Here is a 17,182-nt window from a genome sequence, read left to right as displayed (position 1 = left end):
CATCAGTCAAAAAAAAATGTTCTGACTGATTTATATCTGAATAAGCTTCTTTTGAGGCGGGAGCCCGTCTCAAAAGCAGGCACAAGCGAAGTCACCCTTCCCGGAAGTCCTGGAGTGAATTGCACTAACTCAATAAACATGCATATGATCAAATCTGTCCTTCTTCTCCCCTGCCTCTCCTGCCTGTTCCCATCCCAGTCCTTCCCTCTGCCTTTCCTCCCTTCCCTCCTCCTCCCTTCCCCATCCCCTGTGGTCAGTTTCACCTATCCTAAGCATGATTGCAGGGGAGTAAATCCCACTGAACTCAATAAGCACGCAAATGATCAATCCATTCTCAACAAACTTGCACAGGATCCCATTTCTTATCTCCCAGATTAAAAAGCAGAGAAATTCACTCGTAGGCAAAAATAACCTTGCGGTTTAAGAACGTACCTATTGCCCACAGATATTTCTATCCAACTTTAAAAAGCAGGAAGATTGGGCAGCTATAGTGAATGCACCGGGGGAGCAGGAGACCTGACCTCCTCTCGGAGATATTGGACTGCTCTACAAATTGGTCAAAATGCAAACACAATTTGGGTTGCTCTTTCACAGTCCAATCCACTTCCTGTGTAGCTTGGAAGAATTTGGTAACATGCCTCTGAGCATATGGTGAGTGGTGGCAACACCTGCAATCAGCCCAAAGAATAGAAAGAAGAGATGTGCTGTGCTGATCTTGTTTTAGCAGGGAAGCAACATTATTAAGACAGTTGATGTAGTTCAGATGGTAACTTTAAATATGTCTGATTTACTTTGCAATTTTAGTGAAGTTTCCTATAGGAAATCATTTTCTTTTGCTTTTATTTCTGTGAATATGTGAAGTACAGCAACACTTTGCAAAATTTATACTAAAAAAACTCCAAACCTAATTTTGGAATAATGGCACTGACTACTGCAGAATAGTCTCCAGTGGACCTCAGGAGTGTCGAAATTTGCACAAGATAAAAACAGTGGGAGGTGAAATACGTTCTAGCAAAATTGTAGGTGTGCTCTGTGTTTTTAATTGACCATGTCCACCTTGCCTTAAATGCAGGGCTGTGGAGTCGGTACGCCAAACCTTCCACTCCGACTCCTCTCTTTTTCTACTGTCCGACTCCACCCAAAATTGCTTCCAACTCCACAGCCCTGGAAAGGGCTGTAAATGTCTTTTTAAATTGGAAGCTCTCATTTTTATTGGTGCCTGAATATGCGCTGATCTTGGCATCACAGCACTTGTCTTCATCTGGGTCCTGTGTCATACACTGACACACAAAATGTTTTCCATCTTGAGTTATGGTGAAATGCTCAACTACAGCTGACTTCATGGGAAGCTTCTTGACATTTTGAATTTATATTTTAAAAAATTTGTCAATCAAAATTTATTTTGAAGTCGGAGTCGGTACATTTCTACCGACTCCGATTCCTCCGAAAATTGCTTCCGACTTCACAACTCCGACTCCACATCCCTGCTTAAATGAAGTGGTTTAAACATAGTAGGCTCAAAACATGCATCTTCTTTTTTCCAACAGTTGGAGTCATTGCTGAAGTAACAACATACTGTAATCAGTCTGATTTTACATCAAACTGCAGTTTCAGATTCAACTGTTGATGCACCCAAAATTGAAATAGAACATAACCTCCAATTTGAAACAGAAAAGGCTGTCTTCACCATCATATGACATTGACCAATAAAAAGGCTTTGAAATTAATAAAAATAAATTTGACAGAGTTTTCTAGGATGAAAAATGAGGGAAATAAAATTTTCTAGATTATATTCTCTGTAGAAACATTAGTAACACAGGAAAGGACCAAAGTAAGAAGAACACCAACAAACTTACAAAAATATAATTCTCCATCTTTGGAGATGGCAGGTGTTGCCACCACTCACCATATGCTCAGAGGCACATGTTACCAAATTCTTCCAAGCTACACAGCAAGTGGATTGGACTGTGAAAGACCAACCCAAATTGTGTTTGCATTTGGACAACTTTGTAGGGCAGTCCAATACATCCGAGAAGAGGTCAGGTCTCCTGCTCCCCTGGTACATTCACTATAGCTGCCCAATTTCCCTGCTTTTTAAAGTTTGATAGAAATATCTGTGGGCTATAGGTATGTTCTTAAACCGTAAGGTTTTTTGCCTGTTAGTGAATACTCATAATTATAGAACCAGCTTTGCACAGCTTAAAGTGCATGAAGATGACCACTTGAGTTAATCATTAGTTCTCTTTAGTTATAGTCTTGGCAATGATCTGGGAAATACTTGGTGCCTGATTTATGGCTGCTTCATGCAGTATGTGTGGAAACATTTTTTTCCAAGGAAATACAGGCATACCCCGCTTAAAGTCGCTTCACTTAAAGTCGCCTCACTATAAAGTACATGCTCCATACTCCACCATACCCCACTTTAACGTACGCGCTTCTCAGTAACGGACACTTAATGGCATGACACCGCTGCCATCAAGTGGCGATTGCAGTGCAGTACATGCATAGATAATTGCTTCACTTTAAGTACATTTTCACTTCACGTACACGCTCCCGTCCCATTATGTATGTTAAAGCGGGGTATGCCTGTACAGATATAGCTGGTGATTAACTATCTTCTTTCGTAACCTCTTTGGTTGTTGGTGGAAATTAAAGGCAGGTGAGCACAGTTCAGAGAAAGTGTGCACAAGTTTCCGTGATCTCAGTGGAACTTGTATATTTAACTTTCTCTTTATTGCATTTGTAGGTTTTATTGTTTGTTGGAATATTACACTTAAAAGTTATTCATTCTGTTTCTAATAACAAATATATGAAACTTTTTAATATGTTCTTGGTAAGGTTTGGGACACCTGTGTTACATTTCTAGTTTGTCTTCTATTAATTTTATTGGGAGAACTCGAACTTCCAAAGGTATATGTTCCCCTTCTCCATGCTAGAGGATTATAGTACAGAAAACTAGACTTTAATTGGTTTGTCGCTTTCTAGGATCCTGGACCACCACCTCCATCACCACTGATGGGCCTAAAGCCACTGCAGTTACTAGAGATCAAAGCAAGGGGAAGATTTGGCTGTGTCTGGAAAGCTCGGTTGTTAAATGAGTATGTAGCTGTGAAAATATTCCCAATCCAGGTGAATTGATTATTTTTCACCCTATTGTAGCAATTTTAATGTGCTGTTCTATGTGCTGTATAGTTTTAAATTGTATTTTATTGCTTTTTTATCTCTTACATTGTATTTTATTGTATTACAATTTGAATTCCATTCAAAGGGAATTCACCGTTCTTCACAGATACTCCACAGACTTCATGAATGAAGTCCATGGAACATTGGTAGTCTGCGGACTACAGTTTGGGAACCCCCACTATACTCATTCTCAAAATGAGTAGAATTACAGCATCATAGTAATTACGTTACTGCAAAAGAAATACCAGAATTTGAAACAAAGAAGAGAAGTGAAAACACTGCACTGGAATAATATCTCTATTCTAGAAAGCACTTTAGGATTGGAGAACCACAAGCCTGAGGGCTGAATGCAACTTTTCTATATGACCCTTGAAACTTGCTGCAGGCCACATCCATACCTAGCCCTGCTCTGCACCCTCAAGTGCTTTTGCCTTTGATCTCTACTAATGATGCTTGCGTGGAGGGAGGACAGAGAGATGTAGGACATGTATAAGTTGAAAGAAATGTTTGAATTTGTGTGGCTGGAATATCGCCTACTGAACAAAGGTTTTAAGAGTCATGTCTGTTGCTTCACCCACTTGTTGTTTTTGTTCTTGCCCACCATTGGCATAACCCCCCCCCCCAATTTGCCCTCAAAGGGATATTGCCCTTAGGCTGAAAAAGGTTCCCCATCCCTGGTTTAATTAAAGGAAAATGATACTCAGTATCATTACATTAAAAATTGATAATCCTAAAATGCTTGGTTGAAATAGCTGTTTGCATGGCACTTTTCTAAGAATCAGTCGCACAGCCCAGTTAAAATATAATGGGAAACCAAGGTTTTCTTTTGATAGTGAATTATGGAAGCAATGTTATAAAAATACAGAAGAGAATTTTAATTGACACTTTGAATATATTAATACCCTTTTCTTGGTTTTAGGATAAACAGTCATGGCAAAATGAATACGAAATATACAGTTTGCCTGGAATGAAACATGAAAATATACTACAGTTTATTGGTGCTGAGAAACGAGGCACCAACATTGATGTCGATTTGTGGCTAATAACAGCATTTCATGAAAAGGTTTGTCATATTACTTTAAGTAATACAGTTTTCATAACCGCTCCCACCAAATGAATAAAATATTTTCTGTAAGCAGAATGATCTGGAGCTTACTTTAGTCTACTAAAAGTGATTTGTAGTTCTACAGGCTAAAAGTAGTTCTGGCCCCAAACAATGAGTGTTTATGGCAACTATATATTACAAAAGATTAGCATTTCTGCTTCTTCTCACAAATGATGTCAGCTGTTTAATTGTATTACAGTTTTGGGTGGGAGGGAGGTCATTACAACTTACTTTCCCCCAGCAGCTGCCCCATACTTCTTACTATGTAGATGCAGTTATACATTGGTAAGTGCCTATGGTAAGCTGTATTTAGGGGCAGTGAGGGCAGCGTAAAAACAATATTTTGTTGCCACTATCAAATCATCAATCTGCCACCCAGCAGAGCTCTTCAGAATTGTCTGGGGACTATTACACTCTGGCCCCAGGGACATGGTAGAACTATCTGAGGCCCACTGTAATGAATCTGCTAGGCACTTCCAGGATAAAATCTTTAGTATCCGCCAGGACTAAGACTCCAGTGTTATAGCAGGTGAATCAAGCGAGGTATCCAGAGCACAGCCTTGTCCTGATTTCTTGGATGCGTTTCAGCTGGTACAGCTTGAGGACGTTGGCAAGGTGCTTGGACAGGTTCATGCAACCACTTCTGTGCTGGATCCTTGCCCTTCTTGGCTAATAAAAGCTAGCAGGGATGGAACAGCCGGCTGGGCTAGGGAAGTGATTAATGCCTCTCTGTGAGAGGGAGTGGTCCCTGGCTGCCTGAAAGAGGCGGTAGTGAGACCACTCCTGAAGAGATCCTCCATGGACCCAGAAAATCTTAATAACTATGGGCTGGTAGCAAATGTTCCATTCCTGGGCAAGGTCCTGGAACGAATGGTTGCAGGCCAGCTCCAGACACTCTTGGATGAGACCGATTATCTGGATCCATTTCAGTCAGGTTTCAGGCCTGGTTTTGGCATGGAAACAGCCGTGGTCGCCCTGTATGATGACCTTTGTCAGGAGAGAGACAGGGGGAGTGTGACTCTGTTGATTCTCCTTGATCTCTCAGCGGCTTTCGATACCATTGACCATGGTATCCTGGGGAGACTAGCTGAGTTGGGAGTGGGAGGTACTGCATTGCAGTGGTTCCACTCCTACTTGGCAGGTCGCTTCCAGAAGGTGGTGCTTGGGGAACATTGCTCGGCACCCTGGACTCTCCAGTATGAGGTTCCGCAGGGGTCGGTTCTGTCCCCCATGCTGTTCAACATCTACATGAAACCGTTGGGTGCGGTCATCCGGAGCTTTGGAGTGTGTTGCCATCAGTATGCTGATGACACGCAGCTCTATTTCTCCTTTTCATCTTCTTCAGGTGAGGCTGTCAATGTGCTGAACTGGTGTTTGGCTGCGACAATGGACTAGATGAGGGCTAATAAACTGAGGCTCAATCCAGACAACACTGAGATGCTGCTAGTGGATGGTTCTTCTGACCAGATGGTGGATGTCCAACCTGTTCTGGATGGGGTTGCACTCCTCCTGAAGGAGCAGGTCCGTAGCTTAGGGGTTCTCCTAGAACCATCTCTGTCACTTGAGGCTCAGGTAGCCTCGGTGGCACGGAGTGGAGTGCCTTCTACCAACTCCAGTTGGTGGCCCAACTACATCCCTATCTGGACAGGGATAATCTGGCTTCAGTTGTCCATGCTCTGGTAACCTCCAAATTAGATTACTGCAATGCACTCTACGTGGGGCTGCCTTTGAAGATGGTTCGGAAACTGCAGCTTGTGCAAAATGCAGCGGCCAGATTGCTAACAGGGTCCAGATGGTCCGAACATATAAAACCGATTCTGGCCCGCTTGCATTGGCTGCCTGTATGTTTCCGAGCTCGATTCAAGGTGCTGGTTTTGACCTATAAAGCCTTACACAGCTTGGGACCACAATACCTGCTGGAACGCCTCTCCCGATACAAACCCATCCGTACGCTACGTTCAAGATCAAAGGCCCTACTCCAAGGGAAGCTCGGAGGGTGGCAACAAGGGAGACGCCCTTCTCAGTGGTGGCCCCCAAGTTATGGAATGACTTCTCTGACGAGGTGCTCCTGGCGCCAACACTGTTATCTTTTTGGTGCCAGGTCAAGACTTTCCTCTTCTCCCAGGCATTTTAGCATGTGTTTTAAATTGTTTTTATATTGTTTTGAATTTTAAAATTGTGTTTTGGATTGTTTTTAAAATATGTGTTTTAGATTGTATATTTGTTTTGATGTTTTTGATTGCTGTAAACCGCCCAGAGAGCTTCGGCTATGGGGCGGGTGCAATAAATAAATAAATAAATATGTGCAGTGTAGTTCTGGCTATGTGCTTTAAGGCGACTCTCCCATTTAAAAAACAAAACATGCAGTGTAGTTCATATCCACAGAGCTAATAATAACTTTTTATTTTACTTTGAGTTCTGTAAACAGACATACTGGGATGTGAAACCTGCCTCTGTATTTCCATTGAGTTTCCCATCCCATGGAGTTAAGCTGAACAAATGTTGCAGACTGTTTGGATATCTCTGCTTTTAGAACTGTGGGTGGCTGCCCTGGGCTCCTTTGTGGGGAAGGGTGCGATATGCATTTAAAAATGATAATAAGTACATTGCACACCCAAATGTGTGTGCTATTTTCTGCTTTCACTGGGAATTTACATGCACAGTTCCAGCTCCAAAGCCCAAGCTAGTTTACCAGTGGCTATCTTTTTTTTCCTGGCAAGTAAATCTGATAGAATTGGACTGAAAGTGAGTTCAGTTTAATTGTCACACTGGTGGAACTACAGCTGGAAATCTATAAGTTAGCATGGTACCTCTAATAGGCATGCATCCCAATCCAGACACTTATCAGAACTACATTACAAATGTACATTACAACTACACAAATGTGCTTCTTGCAGCTGTATCAGAAATCGTTTGCGCATGTGTGTTCCCAGTTTGTGTATAGCACTGTCTTGGCATTCTAGTGAATAAAGGGAAGCCTGTGTTAGTCAGAATCTCTTTGCATACGCTAGAACACTTGCACAGATCTAATTTTGAGATTGTATTGTTGGAAACTAGTAATTTTACACTTGTATCTTGTTGCAGACAATTTGGGAGGGGAAAGTATGTTAAATGCTTTTTAATGGGAAATTATGTAAATTTTGAAATCTCCCTTATTCAGGGTTCGCTTACTGACTTCCTGAAGGCTAATGTAGTCTCATGGAATGAGCTATGTCACATTGCTGAAACTATGGCGAGAGGTTTGGCATATCTTCATGAAGACATCCCTGGTCTAAAAGATGGACACAAACCAGCTATATCCCACAGGTATGAGATTCCACTTATTACTTGACAGTCTTTAAGCGATTCATAAAATAAATAAAATATATATATATATAAAACAAATAATGAAACTAAAAACTGCAATATTAAAGTTACAGTGCAATAAAATGGTAAAATCCTAAAAAACAAAAAGATAGTAGCACATTTTGAAACATCTTTGGAGTTGTACCGGCATTGCATCTTAAATGTAGAGGAAATATATTAACTTTACAGTACTTCAAAGTCCAGTAGTTAATGCATTTTATGTAGTAAGTATGATTGCAAGAAGTATATCTTGTTTAGAATTAGCAACAGCAACATGTGTGTGGGGTGCTAAATTTAAATGGTAATATATGGAAATAGAAGCGGACCTTTAGTGTTGTGGCACGTACCCTTCAGAATTCACTCCCCTTAAATATTAGACAGATGCCATTTCTATTGTCTTTGGTTTTTAAGAAGTTTTAATTTTTATTTTTTTGTTTGGCACTCTGGGCTCCTTTTGGGAGGAAGGGTGGGATATTATTATTATTATTATTATTTAATGATAATAATAATAGTAATAATAATAATAATAATTGCTAGTAATATTAAGATAATTTCCATCTTACTTCCCTCAGTTCTGGCAGAGTAGGTTGTTACCTATAAAAGTTTAGACTCTTTTATAATAAAGCTTCTAAATTGGGTGGAGAACCTCAGGTCCAGGGTTCAGGCCTCTTTATCCACTCCTCAGGATTCTCCCCAGGCCATACCCCTCACTGGCCTGCTCCATGCCCTCCTTGAATGCTTTTGCCTGCCTAGAATGCATCCTTGAACTTTAGTGATGCCTCTTGCTAGCGTAGATGAAAAGATGTGTGTGGGTAAAGAAACCTCTGATATTTGTGTGGCTGGAATGTAGCCTACTGGCTCTGTCCGCTGCTGGTAGGTGGCCCCCAGAAGATTGCCTATGAGGGAATGCAGCCCACTGGCTGACAAAGGCTTCCCAGCCCTATTCTAAAAGGTTAGTTTCAAGGTGCCATCTAACATACTTCTTTATCTTAAATACTATTACTATGATACTAATGATAGTATTAATATGATATTGTGAAAAACAAATTTTCATTATACAACTAATGGAATAATATGTTAGAAGCCAATATTAGGCTTGGTGGATGGGTGTATTTCTCATGGAGATACTAGTGGCATTGATGCTTGCTGCTCTTTAATTATATGGCTGCATATTTTACTGCTACACACATCAGATGCCTTCATCCCTTCAGTTTAAGACTATGCCTTAGGACAAATCTGAAAGTGGTTGTTCATCTGGGTTAAGTTGTGCAGAGGACAAGGAGTGAAAGCAGTGACTTGAATCATGATGCCAATATTGTTGTTTCCTTTGCTCAGGCAGGGATTTCAGCTTTCAGTCTTTCCCATCCCTTCTCACAGGATCACAAATACAGAAGGGGCCTGAATCTCCAAATTTCCTGGCCCAGGTTTCTACCGCTTATGAAGCAAAGTAAAATGGAACATCTCTTTGAGATGGATTACTGTAGTTCTTGTGCCATTATTACTCCTACACTTGGCCATAGAAAAGCAATTTTAAAAAACAACACTACATAATGGCACAAAATGAGCATTAAGTCCCAGTTTGCTTTTTCATTCATATTTATATTCTGGTCTCAATTGTAAACATCCAGGAGAGAAACTGTCTCTTCTTTCTATCCTCCATAGAGGACTGGAGGGATAGTTTTTCTGGCTTCCCCATTAAGTTTTGCACAAACGGCAGCCGAGAGGTGCATCTTGTACCTTATGCAAAAGCCCAGCTGAAGAGCAAACAGCCTCCCTCCTCTGTATAAGCCACATGACTCAGGAAGTGGAAGGGTCAGTGATGATCACAAATTATAATTTTGTTAAGTAAGTCAAGCCTAATGATGATGTAGCACTATTTGATCTTTCTGGGTTTTTTTCCCCAAGGGACATCAAAAGCAAGAATGTGTTGTTGAAAAATAATCTTACAGCTTGTATTGCTGACTTTGGCCTTGCTTTAAAATTTGAGGCTGGGAAGTCAGCAGGTGACACACATGGCCAGGTAAGTTTAAAGCCAAGGTAGAAATGTGATTTTTTTCTGTAATTGAAATAAATTGCCATGTTCTTGGAGATTTTTCATGAGAGGGGAGAAGGCTTGTAAAAGAGTTGCTGGTTATAATAATTCAGAATAGGTCCGTCGAACTTGTTTTACATGCTTTCTCTTGATGACTTAGTAAATGTGTCATGGTATCCTTGGCATTATGGACACTTTAACATTGCTGAGAAACTGAAGCTAGGTAGGAAGATATACACTCTTAGTAGTAGCACTTTTAAGGTTGCTTTCTGACATGGTTGTTCTCCTTTATCCTCAGCATGGAAGTTTGAAAGAGATCTAAAACACAGATCCTGTGTAACTTTTTTTGAGGCAGGGGGGGCTTGTCATTTGAGATCACTTTGATAATTGCGGCCTGGAGCACATGTCTCCCTATCTAGTCTGTTCTGTTCTTGCCAACAGTTCTCCTATCTCTTAATTCCTTTCTTGGCCATATCAAAAGAATATGGAGAGCTACTGAAATTGCTACCTTCAAAATATTTTTAAATGCTGTTTTAGCATGTGATATTCTGGACAGTCTACTTATTTGAGAGAGTGTTGAATATTGTTTTGATTACACAAGACTCCAGATATTGACGCTTCAGTGAAAATTAGTAAAATTTCTCTAGAACACATGCTTGGATGTTCATAGTTTTTAAAAGCTGGATTATGCATGGTTGTAACCCTAACCTCTAGTGGTTAAATTTTTTCAAGGTTGGAACCCGAAGATACATGGCTCCAGAAGTGTTGGAAGGTGCTATAAACTTCCAGAGAGATGCATTTTTGAGAATAGACATGTATGCCATGGGACTAGTCCTGTGGGAACTAGCATCACGATGTACTGCATCAGATGGTAAGTAAAATGCAATTTTTTAGAAAATACATACTTTTTGGAAATGTTCCAAGCTCAGTTTCTTTTTGAAACAGGAAGCTTTGTTAGTTAAAACATGTGTTTATTACTTACAAAACCTGTTGTATTCTAATATTCTTATAGTTTAGAATGTTGGATATGCCTCTCAAACGTTTTTGTCAATAGCTATGACTTGATAGCTATTGACAGATATTTCAAGATAGTGGTGCTTATATACACCTAAGTAGAGAAAGCAAATTGATCAGATGCAACTTCTTTTACTGCACAAGCACTTTGTAGATGTTTTGGATAATAGTATTTCAGTCAAGAGAGGTGACAATATCACAAGCGTTACGAGGTAATTTTTTACAAAGTACTGGGGCATACATATAAAGAGGCATTAAAGCAAACTGTCAGCCTGTGTTGGTACAGGACCCAGAAAACAACATCTGCCCAACTAGATCATTACTATTGAAGCAGACTTGTAGTGTAGTCTGTTGTTCTATTTTCTACAGTCTTTCAGCAATGTGGGAGGGGGAAAGATATTATATTTAATTGCAGAAGACGGGTGAAGCAAGGTGAGTTCACCTTATAAATTGGAGCAAAAACGGTTATTCAAAGACTCCTTGTGGATATCTTACAAAAGCAAGACATTTAGATGGCCATCCATTTATTACTATGGATACCTGAACATGTGTGAATGAACCCTGAGTCATCAACCCAAACATATCAAGGCAAGCAGAAACTGCTTTGGGGTAACAGCCAACTTCAACTGAACATTGGAATCAGTCGTTATCTGTATACGTCTGGCATAGCATGTTACTCTGTGGTTTTTCATCCTTGGAGAGCAAAGTTTTTATAGTAACCGACTAGTGTGTTTTTTTAATATTGTGTACTGAGGTGCAATGGCTACAATCCTAAAAAGACAAAGTTAAAGAAACACTAATATTAAGTTGGTGCACAAGATAAAGGATATGGAAATTGCCCCTGGCCAGGATTCCCACATGCAAGCATTCGGATGGAGTATCTTGACTTTGTCAGCGTTTGACTGATAATAGAAGCTTAACTGAACTTTGGGAGACTTGGACTTAACCATTAAGTTCAACAAACAGCAATGGGCATGTCACTAAATTTTAGCCTAATCTTCTGCCCTGAGCAGCATAGAGGAAAGGTAGAATTTAAATGTGATTTACCAAACAGTCAATCTTTTTTAATACACACAGGACCTGTAGATGAGTATATGCTGCCTTTTGAGGAAGAGGTGGGCCAGCATCCCTCTCTTGAAGATATGCAGGAAGTTGTAGTACATAAAAAGAAGAGGCCTGTTTTGCGAGAGTGTTGGCAGAAGCATGCGGTAAGTAACATGTTCAAACTTGCAGGGTAATAATTGAAGCTTCCATTTGTAATCTAAATGAAATTTCATCTACATAAATGTTTTTTTTTTTTAAAAAAAACCATTCAGCATACCTGACTGCTTTTATTTATGTAGCAGGTGCTTATACCAAAGGATGTTAATTTTTTTTACCAACTTTTAGGTGTGTGTTTGCTTCCATTCCAGTCTGGCTTCAGGCCTGCCCATGACACTGAAACTAGCTTGGTAGCCCTGGTTGATGGCATCTTTCAGAAGAGAGATAGAGGGAGTGCAACTGTTCTTTTTTACCTTGATCTCTTGGCAGCTTTCAATACTGTTGACCTCATAATCCTTCTTGAGCATCTCAGGGATGTGGGGGCACTCCTACTTCCAGAGCAGCCTTTCCCAACCAGTGTGCCTCCAGATGTTGTTGGACCACAACTCCCATCAGCCTCAGCCAGCATTGCCAGTGGTCAGGAAAGATGGGAATTGTGGTCCAACAACAATCTGGAGGCACACTGGTTGGGAAAGGCTGCTCCAGAGCCTCTTTGAGAAAGCAGCTACGGAAGGCTACCATTCATGAGAGCTGTCCTGTGGTGTCTCCCATGCTGTTTAACATCTATATGAAGCTGCTGGGAGTTGTCATCAGGAGAGTCATCAATATGCAGATGGTACCTCTATGTGCCATTTGAATCAGGAGAGGCAGTCAAGGTGTTTAGATTCGGAGGCGGTGATGGGGTGGATGTGGGCAAATGAAATGCGGCTGAATCCTGAAAAGAGGTGTTACGTGTCCCACGTTTTTCACATCCAGGTGGGAAGACAGCCTGTTGTGGATGGGGTTGTACTCTCCTGGAAGGAGCAGGTCTACACCTTTGGGTGCTCCTGAATTCAACCTTGTCACTGGTGGCCTCAGTGGCTAGGATTGCTGTAATGAAACCATTTGTTGGGAACTGTTTCATTTTCATTTCATTTCATTTTTAATTTGTATACCGCCTTTCTATATCACTGCACTCAAGGCGGCTTACAACCATAAAAATGACAAAAATATACAGAAGTAATCATACTATCCTCCTATAATGGTACAAAATATAAAGTAATACAAAATAAGCTTAAACAACAAATGTTACAAAAATACAAAATACATATACAAGTGTAGCACCAATACAGATTATACTATTAAATAAACTCCATATCAGTCCCTTTTGTTTCTACCATACACACCCTCTCAGGGTCCTGACTCTCACCCAGGACCCAAACACAGTCCACCTCCAGAGTCTTGCAACAAAGAAGGGACCTGGGAAATGCTTACATCATCATAAAAAAACTTAAAAATCATTAAAACTTAAAAATCATTAAAAGATTAAAGTAACTTACAAAATATACAATAAAAAATACAATAAAACATAAAATACCATACAAACAATACAATGTCCAGAGGTTTCTTGCTCTTGCCCGATGATGATGATGATGATTTATTACATTTGTATACTGCCTCATAGCTGAAGATCTCTGGGTGGTTTACGACAATTAAAATCATTAAAAACAAATATACAAATTTAAAAACATTTTTTAATTTTTTTTTAAAAAAAACATGCTAAAATGCCTGGGAGAGGAGGAAAGTCTTGACCTGGTGCCAAAAAGACAACAGCGCTGGCGCCAGGCGAACCTCATCAAGAAGATCATTCCATATTTTGGGGGCCACCACTGAGAAAGCCCTCTCCCTTATTGCAATCCTCCGAGCTTCCCTCGGAGTAGGCAGGGCCTTTGATGTCGTAGTGTATGGGTGGGTTCGTGTCGGGAGAGGCGTTGCATCAGGTATTGTGGCCCCAAGCCATGTAAGGCTTTGTAGGTTAAAACCAGCACTTTGAATCGAGCTCGGAAACATACAGGCAGCCAATGCAAGCAGGCCAGAATCTGTTTTATATGTTCGGACCATCTGGTCCCTGTTAGCAATCTGGCCGCTGCATTTTGCACAAGCTGCAGTTTCTGAACCGTCTTGAAAGGCAGCCCCACATAGAGCGCATTGCAGTAATTTAACTTGGAGGTTACCAGAGCATGGACAACTGAAGCCAGGTTATCCCTGTCCAGGTAGGGGCGTAGCTGGGCCACCAACTGGAGTTGGTAGAAGGCACTCCGTGCCACCGAGGCTAGGCTACCTGAGCCTCAAGTGACAGAGATGGTTCTAGGAGGACCCCCAAGCTACGAACCTGCTCCTTCAGGGGGAGTGCGACCCCATTCAGGACAAGCTGAACATCCACCATCCGGTCAGAAGAACCACCCACTAGCAGCATCTCAGTGTCGTCTGGATTGAGCCTCAGTTTATTAGCCTCACCTGTTGAAGATGAAAAGGAGAAATAGAGCTGCGTGTCATCAGCGTACTGATGGCAGCACACTCCAAAGCTCCAGATGACCACACCCAGTGGTTTCATGTAGATGTTGAACAGCATGGGGGACACAACTGACCCCTGCGGAACCCCATACTGGAGAGTCCAGGGTGCCAAGCAATGTTCCCCAAGCACCACCTTCTGGAGGCAACCTGCCAAGTAGGAGCGGAACCACTGCAATGCAGTACCTCCCACTCCTAACTCAGCCAGTCATCCCAGGATGCCATGGTCGATGGTATCACAAGCCGCTGAGAGATCAAGGAGAATCAACAGAGTCACACTCCCCCTGTGTATTTTTTGCTGCCCTCACTGCCCCTAAATACATCTTACCATAGGCACTTACCAGTGTGTAATTGCATCCACCAGGAGTTCATCTCCATCTGCACGCAGGCCTTCTCCTATATTGTTTCATTGCTCTCAGCTCTGGGGTATACCATGGAGCCATATGAGCTCTACACAGGAGAGGGTGCTCAGGAGCAATCATGTCAACCGCCCGGGTCATTTCTGTATTCCACAGTTCAACCAGGGTTTCGACAGGAGCGCCAGCCGTATCAGCCGGAAAACTCCCCAGAGCCCTTTGGAAACCATCCAGATCCATTAGTCTCTGGGGGCAGACCAACTTAATAGGTTCCCCCACCCTTGCAGAGGGGAAAAGCCGCTGTAAGTCTAAACTTCAGCAAGCAGTGATCGGTCCATGACAGAGGGACTGATGTAAGGCCCCCACATTGATATCACCATCTCCATGTCCAATTGCAAAAACCCAGTCTAGAGTATGCCCTGCTACATGTGTTGTTGGGCCAATGGCATGTTGGGACAGTCTCATGGTTGTCATGGAGACCATGAAATCATGAGCCGCCCCAGATAAGGTGGCCTCGGCATGGATGTTGACATCTCCCAGAACCAACAGTCTGGGGGATCTCAACAGTACACCCGAGACCACCTCCGTCCGGAACATGGCACAGTAGTTAACTGCCTGGGGTGCATTCTCCTTACCTGGCAAGTCCTCCTCACAACGCCATATCTCCCTCTACCCATCACTACACTAATTGGAGCCCCTTCAAGTCTCCCCACTTGGCTCGGAGTCCTCTCTCCCAGGCACATGACTCAAGACCCGTAAAAAGCCAGGCAATCTGCAAAGCAGGAGCCACCTCAACCACCCAGCTTACGTATCCCCTTCAGGTAAGGGACAAGTGGATGATATCAGCAACAGCTGGCTGAGTACCTGGGGGCCTGGTCCTGCAAGGCATGACCCCTGCAGAGCAAAACTCCAACAGGGACAGGGTGGTGGTGGTAGCTGAGCAGCAGCAAGCAGGCAGGCAGACAGACAGCAGCAGCAGCAGCAAACGGCTTTCCTGCCCTGGACGGTGGTGGTCCACTTCCTCCTGCAGGCACTGGGTCTGATGATGGTGCGGCCCCAGCGTGGAGCCGGTGCTGCTGTTGCTGATGGAGGTGGTGATGGGCAGCGACGCTGTGTGGGCTGAGGGCCAGCATACGCTGCAAGTGCACCATTGTCTAGGCGCAGTATGCCACCTGATACTGGAGGTGGCTGCAGTTGCCCCCCCTCAGGGGCGGTGGGTAGATGGCGGCGAGTGCCACCACCTCGTCGTCCTGTTGGGGTTCCTGCTTGATGAACAATGGGCACAGGCCAGGCAGTGGAGGGGGGCCCCCACCTAGGCGCTCATAGACCGTGGTGGGGTCCAGCTTGTCTGCGTAGCTGTAGAGTGGGCCGCCACCGCCACCCTGCGGGAACCCAGCATCCCTACCCCGACGCTGCTGCCGTACTCCAGGCTGCTGGACTTGGCCACATGCTCCTGCTCCTTCCCTCAATATGCTTCATAAGTTTCTGTAAGTCAGCTTCTTGCTTCTTTAGATTTCCACAATGCCTCTTCCTCCAGCTCCTAAATTAATGTTATTAAATGTGTTATGGGTTTGAAGGAATTAATGGAATGTCTGGGAATATGAGTGATGTAAGACTGCCAGGTAGGTTGTTTGGGGGGGGGAAAGACAGTTGGTTTTGACAGGAGTTTTTGTTATTGGGATTTGGAGTGGAAGGAGGGAAGTTGTGTTGTGGGAGTGAGCTGGGTGGAAAAGGGTGGATTACATATTAGCGGGGGGGTAGGTCAGGTAGGAAAGATAAGGACTGCACATCCCTATACAGTAGGGCCCCGCTTTACAGCGCTTCACTTTACAGCGTTCCGCTAATACAGCGGTTGTTAATTGCAGAAAGGCCCCACTCTTACAGTGCTTGTTCTGCTTTTACGGCTTTTTTTTGCTGCCGGGTGACATTTTGGTCAATGTAAGTCAATGGGATCCGCTTTACTGCGGTTTTTGTTTTACAGTGGGGGTCCGGAATGTAACTCGCTTTGTGAGTGGGGCCCTACTGGACTATTTAACATCTTGTATTTTAATTGTTATTTTGTTCATTTAAATTCCCACATCTGCCTGGTCATGTGTGCTACCCATATGAGTGTCCTATTCAGTTCCTGTACCTACATATTATTGTGCTAACAAAGGTGAAAGAACTGAAGCCTGTGGTGCAGAGAGCATATCTGACCCAGGCTGAGGCAAGTGTCCCACTGGGTGGGGATTTCCTGAACCAAACATGGGGTGTCAGGAGGGATAATCTTTGGTGAAGGGTGGTCTCTGTAGGACAGAGATGACTTAGCCACTGTACTCCAAGCCCTAGTAACTTGCACACTGGATTATTGCAGTGCATTCTATGTTGGGCTTGTTGTTGAAGACTACTTGGAAACTTCAACTGGTCAAAATGCAGTGGCCAGATTATTGGCTGGGGTTATATTTAGATTTTACATCATTCCTGTTTTAAAACACCTGCATTGGTTGCCAGTTAATTTCCAGGCACAATTCAAAGCTTTTAAAAAATGTGTTTAAAGTTGTTTTGTTTTAATGTCTG

General features: G+C 42.7%; 1 protein-coding gene across 2 annotated transcripts in view; it reads left to right on the top strand.

Moving 5' to 3' along the window:
• The window catches only part of ACVR2A (activin A receptor type 2A), a 97,432-nt gene that overhangs the window by 74,553 nt on the left and 5,697 nt on the right, over positions 1-17,182 (top strand). For both annotated transcript variants that reach the window (XM_061608849.1, XM_061608848.1), the window contains exons 5-10: positions 2,986-3,129; positions 4,103-4,246; positions 7,449-7,594; positions 9,539-9,653; positions 10,398-10,536; positions 11,757-11,887. In XM_061608849.1, the coding sequence (XP_061464833.1) occupies positions 2,986-3,129; positions 4,103-4,246; positions 7,449-7,594; positions 9,539-9,653; positions 10,398-10,536; positions 11,757-11,887 (819 nt within the window). The remainder of the gene's footprint in view (positions 1-2,985; positions 3,130-4,102; positions 4,247-7,448; positions 7,595-9,538; positions 9,654-10,397; positions 10,537-11,756; positions 11,888-17,182) is intronic.

The sequence above is a fragment of the Rhineura floridana genome, chromosome 2 (genome assembly GCF_030035675.1).
Source record: "Rhineura floridana isolate rRhiFlo1 chromosome 2, rRhiFlo1.hap2, whole genome shotgun sequence".
Taxonomy (NCBI): Eukaryota; Metazoa; Chordata; class Lepidosauria; order Squamata; family Rhineuridae; genus Rhineura; species Rhineura floridana.
This window is presented reverse-complemented; position numbering and strand designations above follow the sequence as displayed.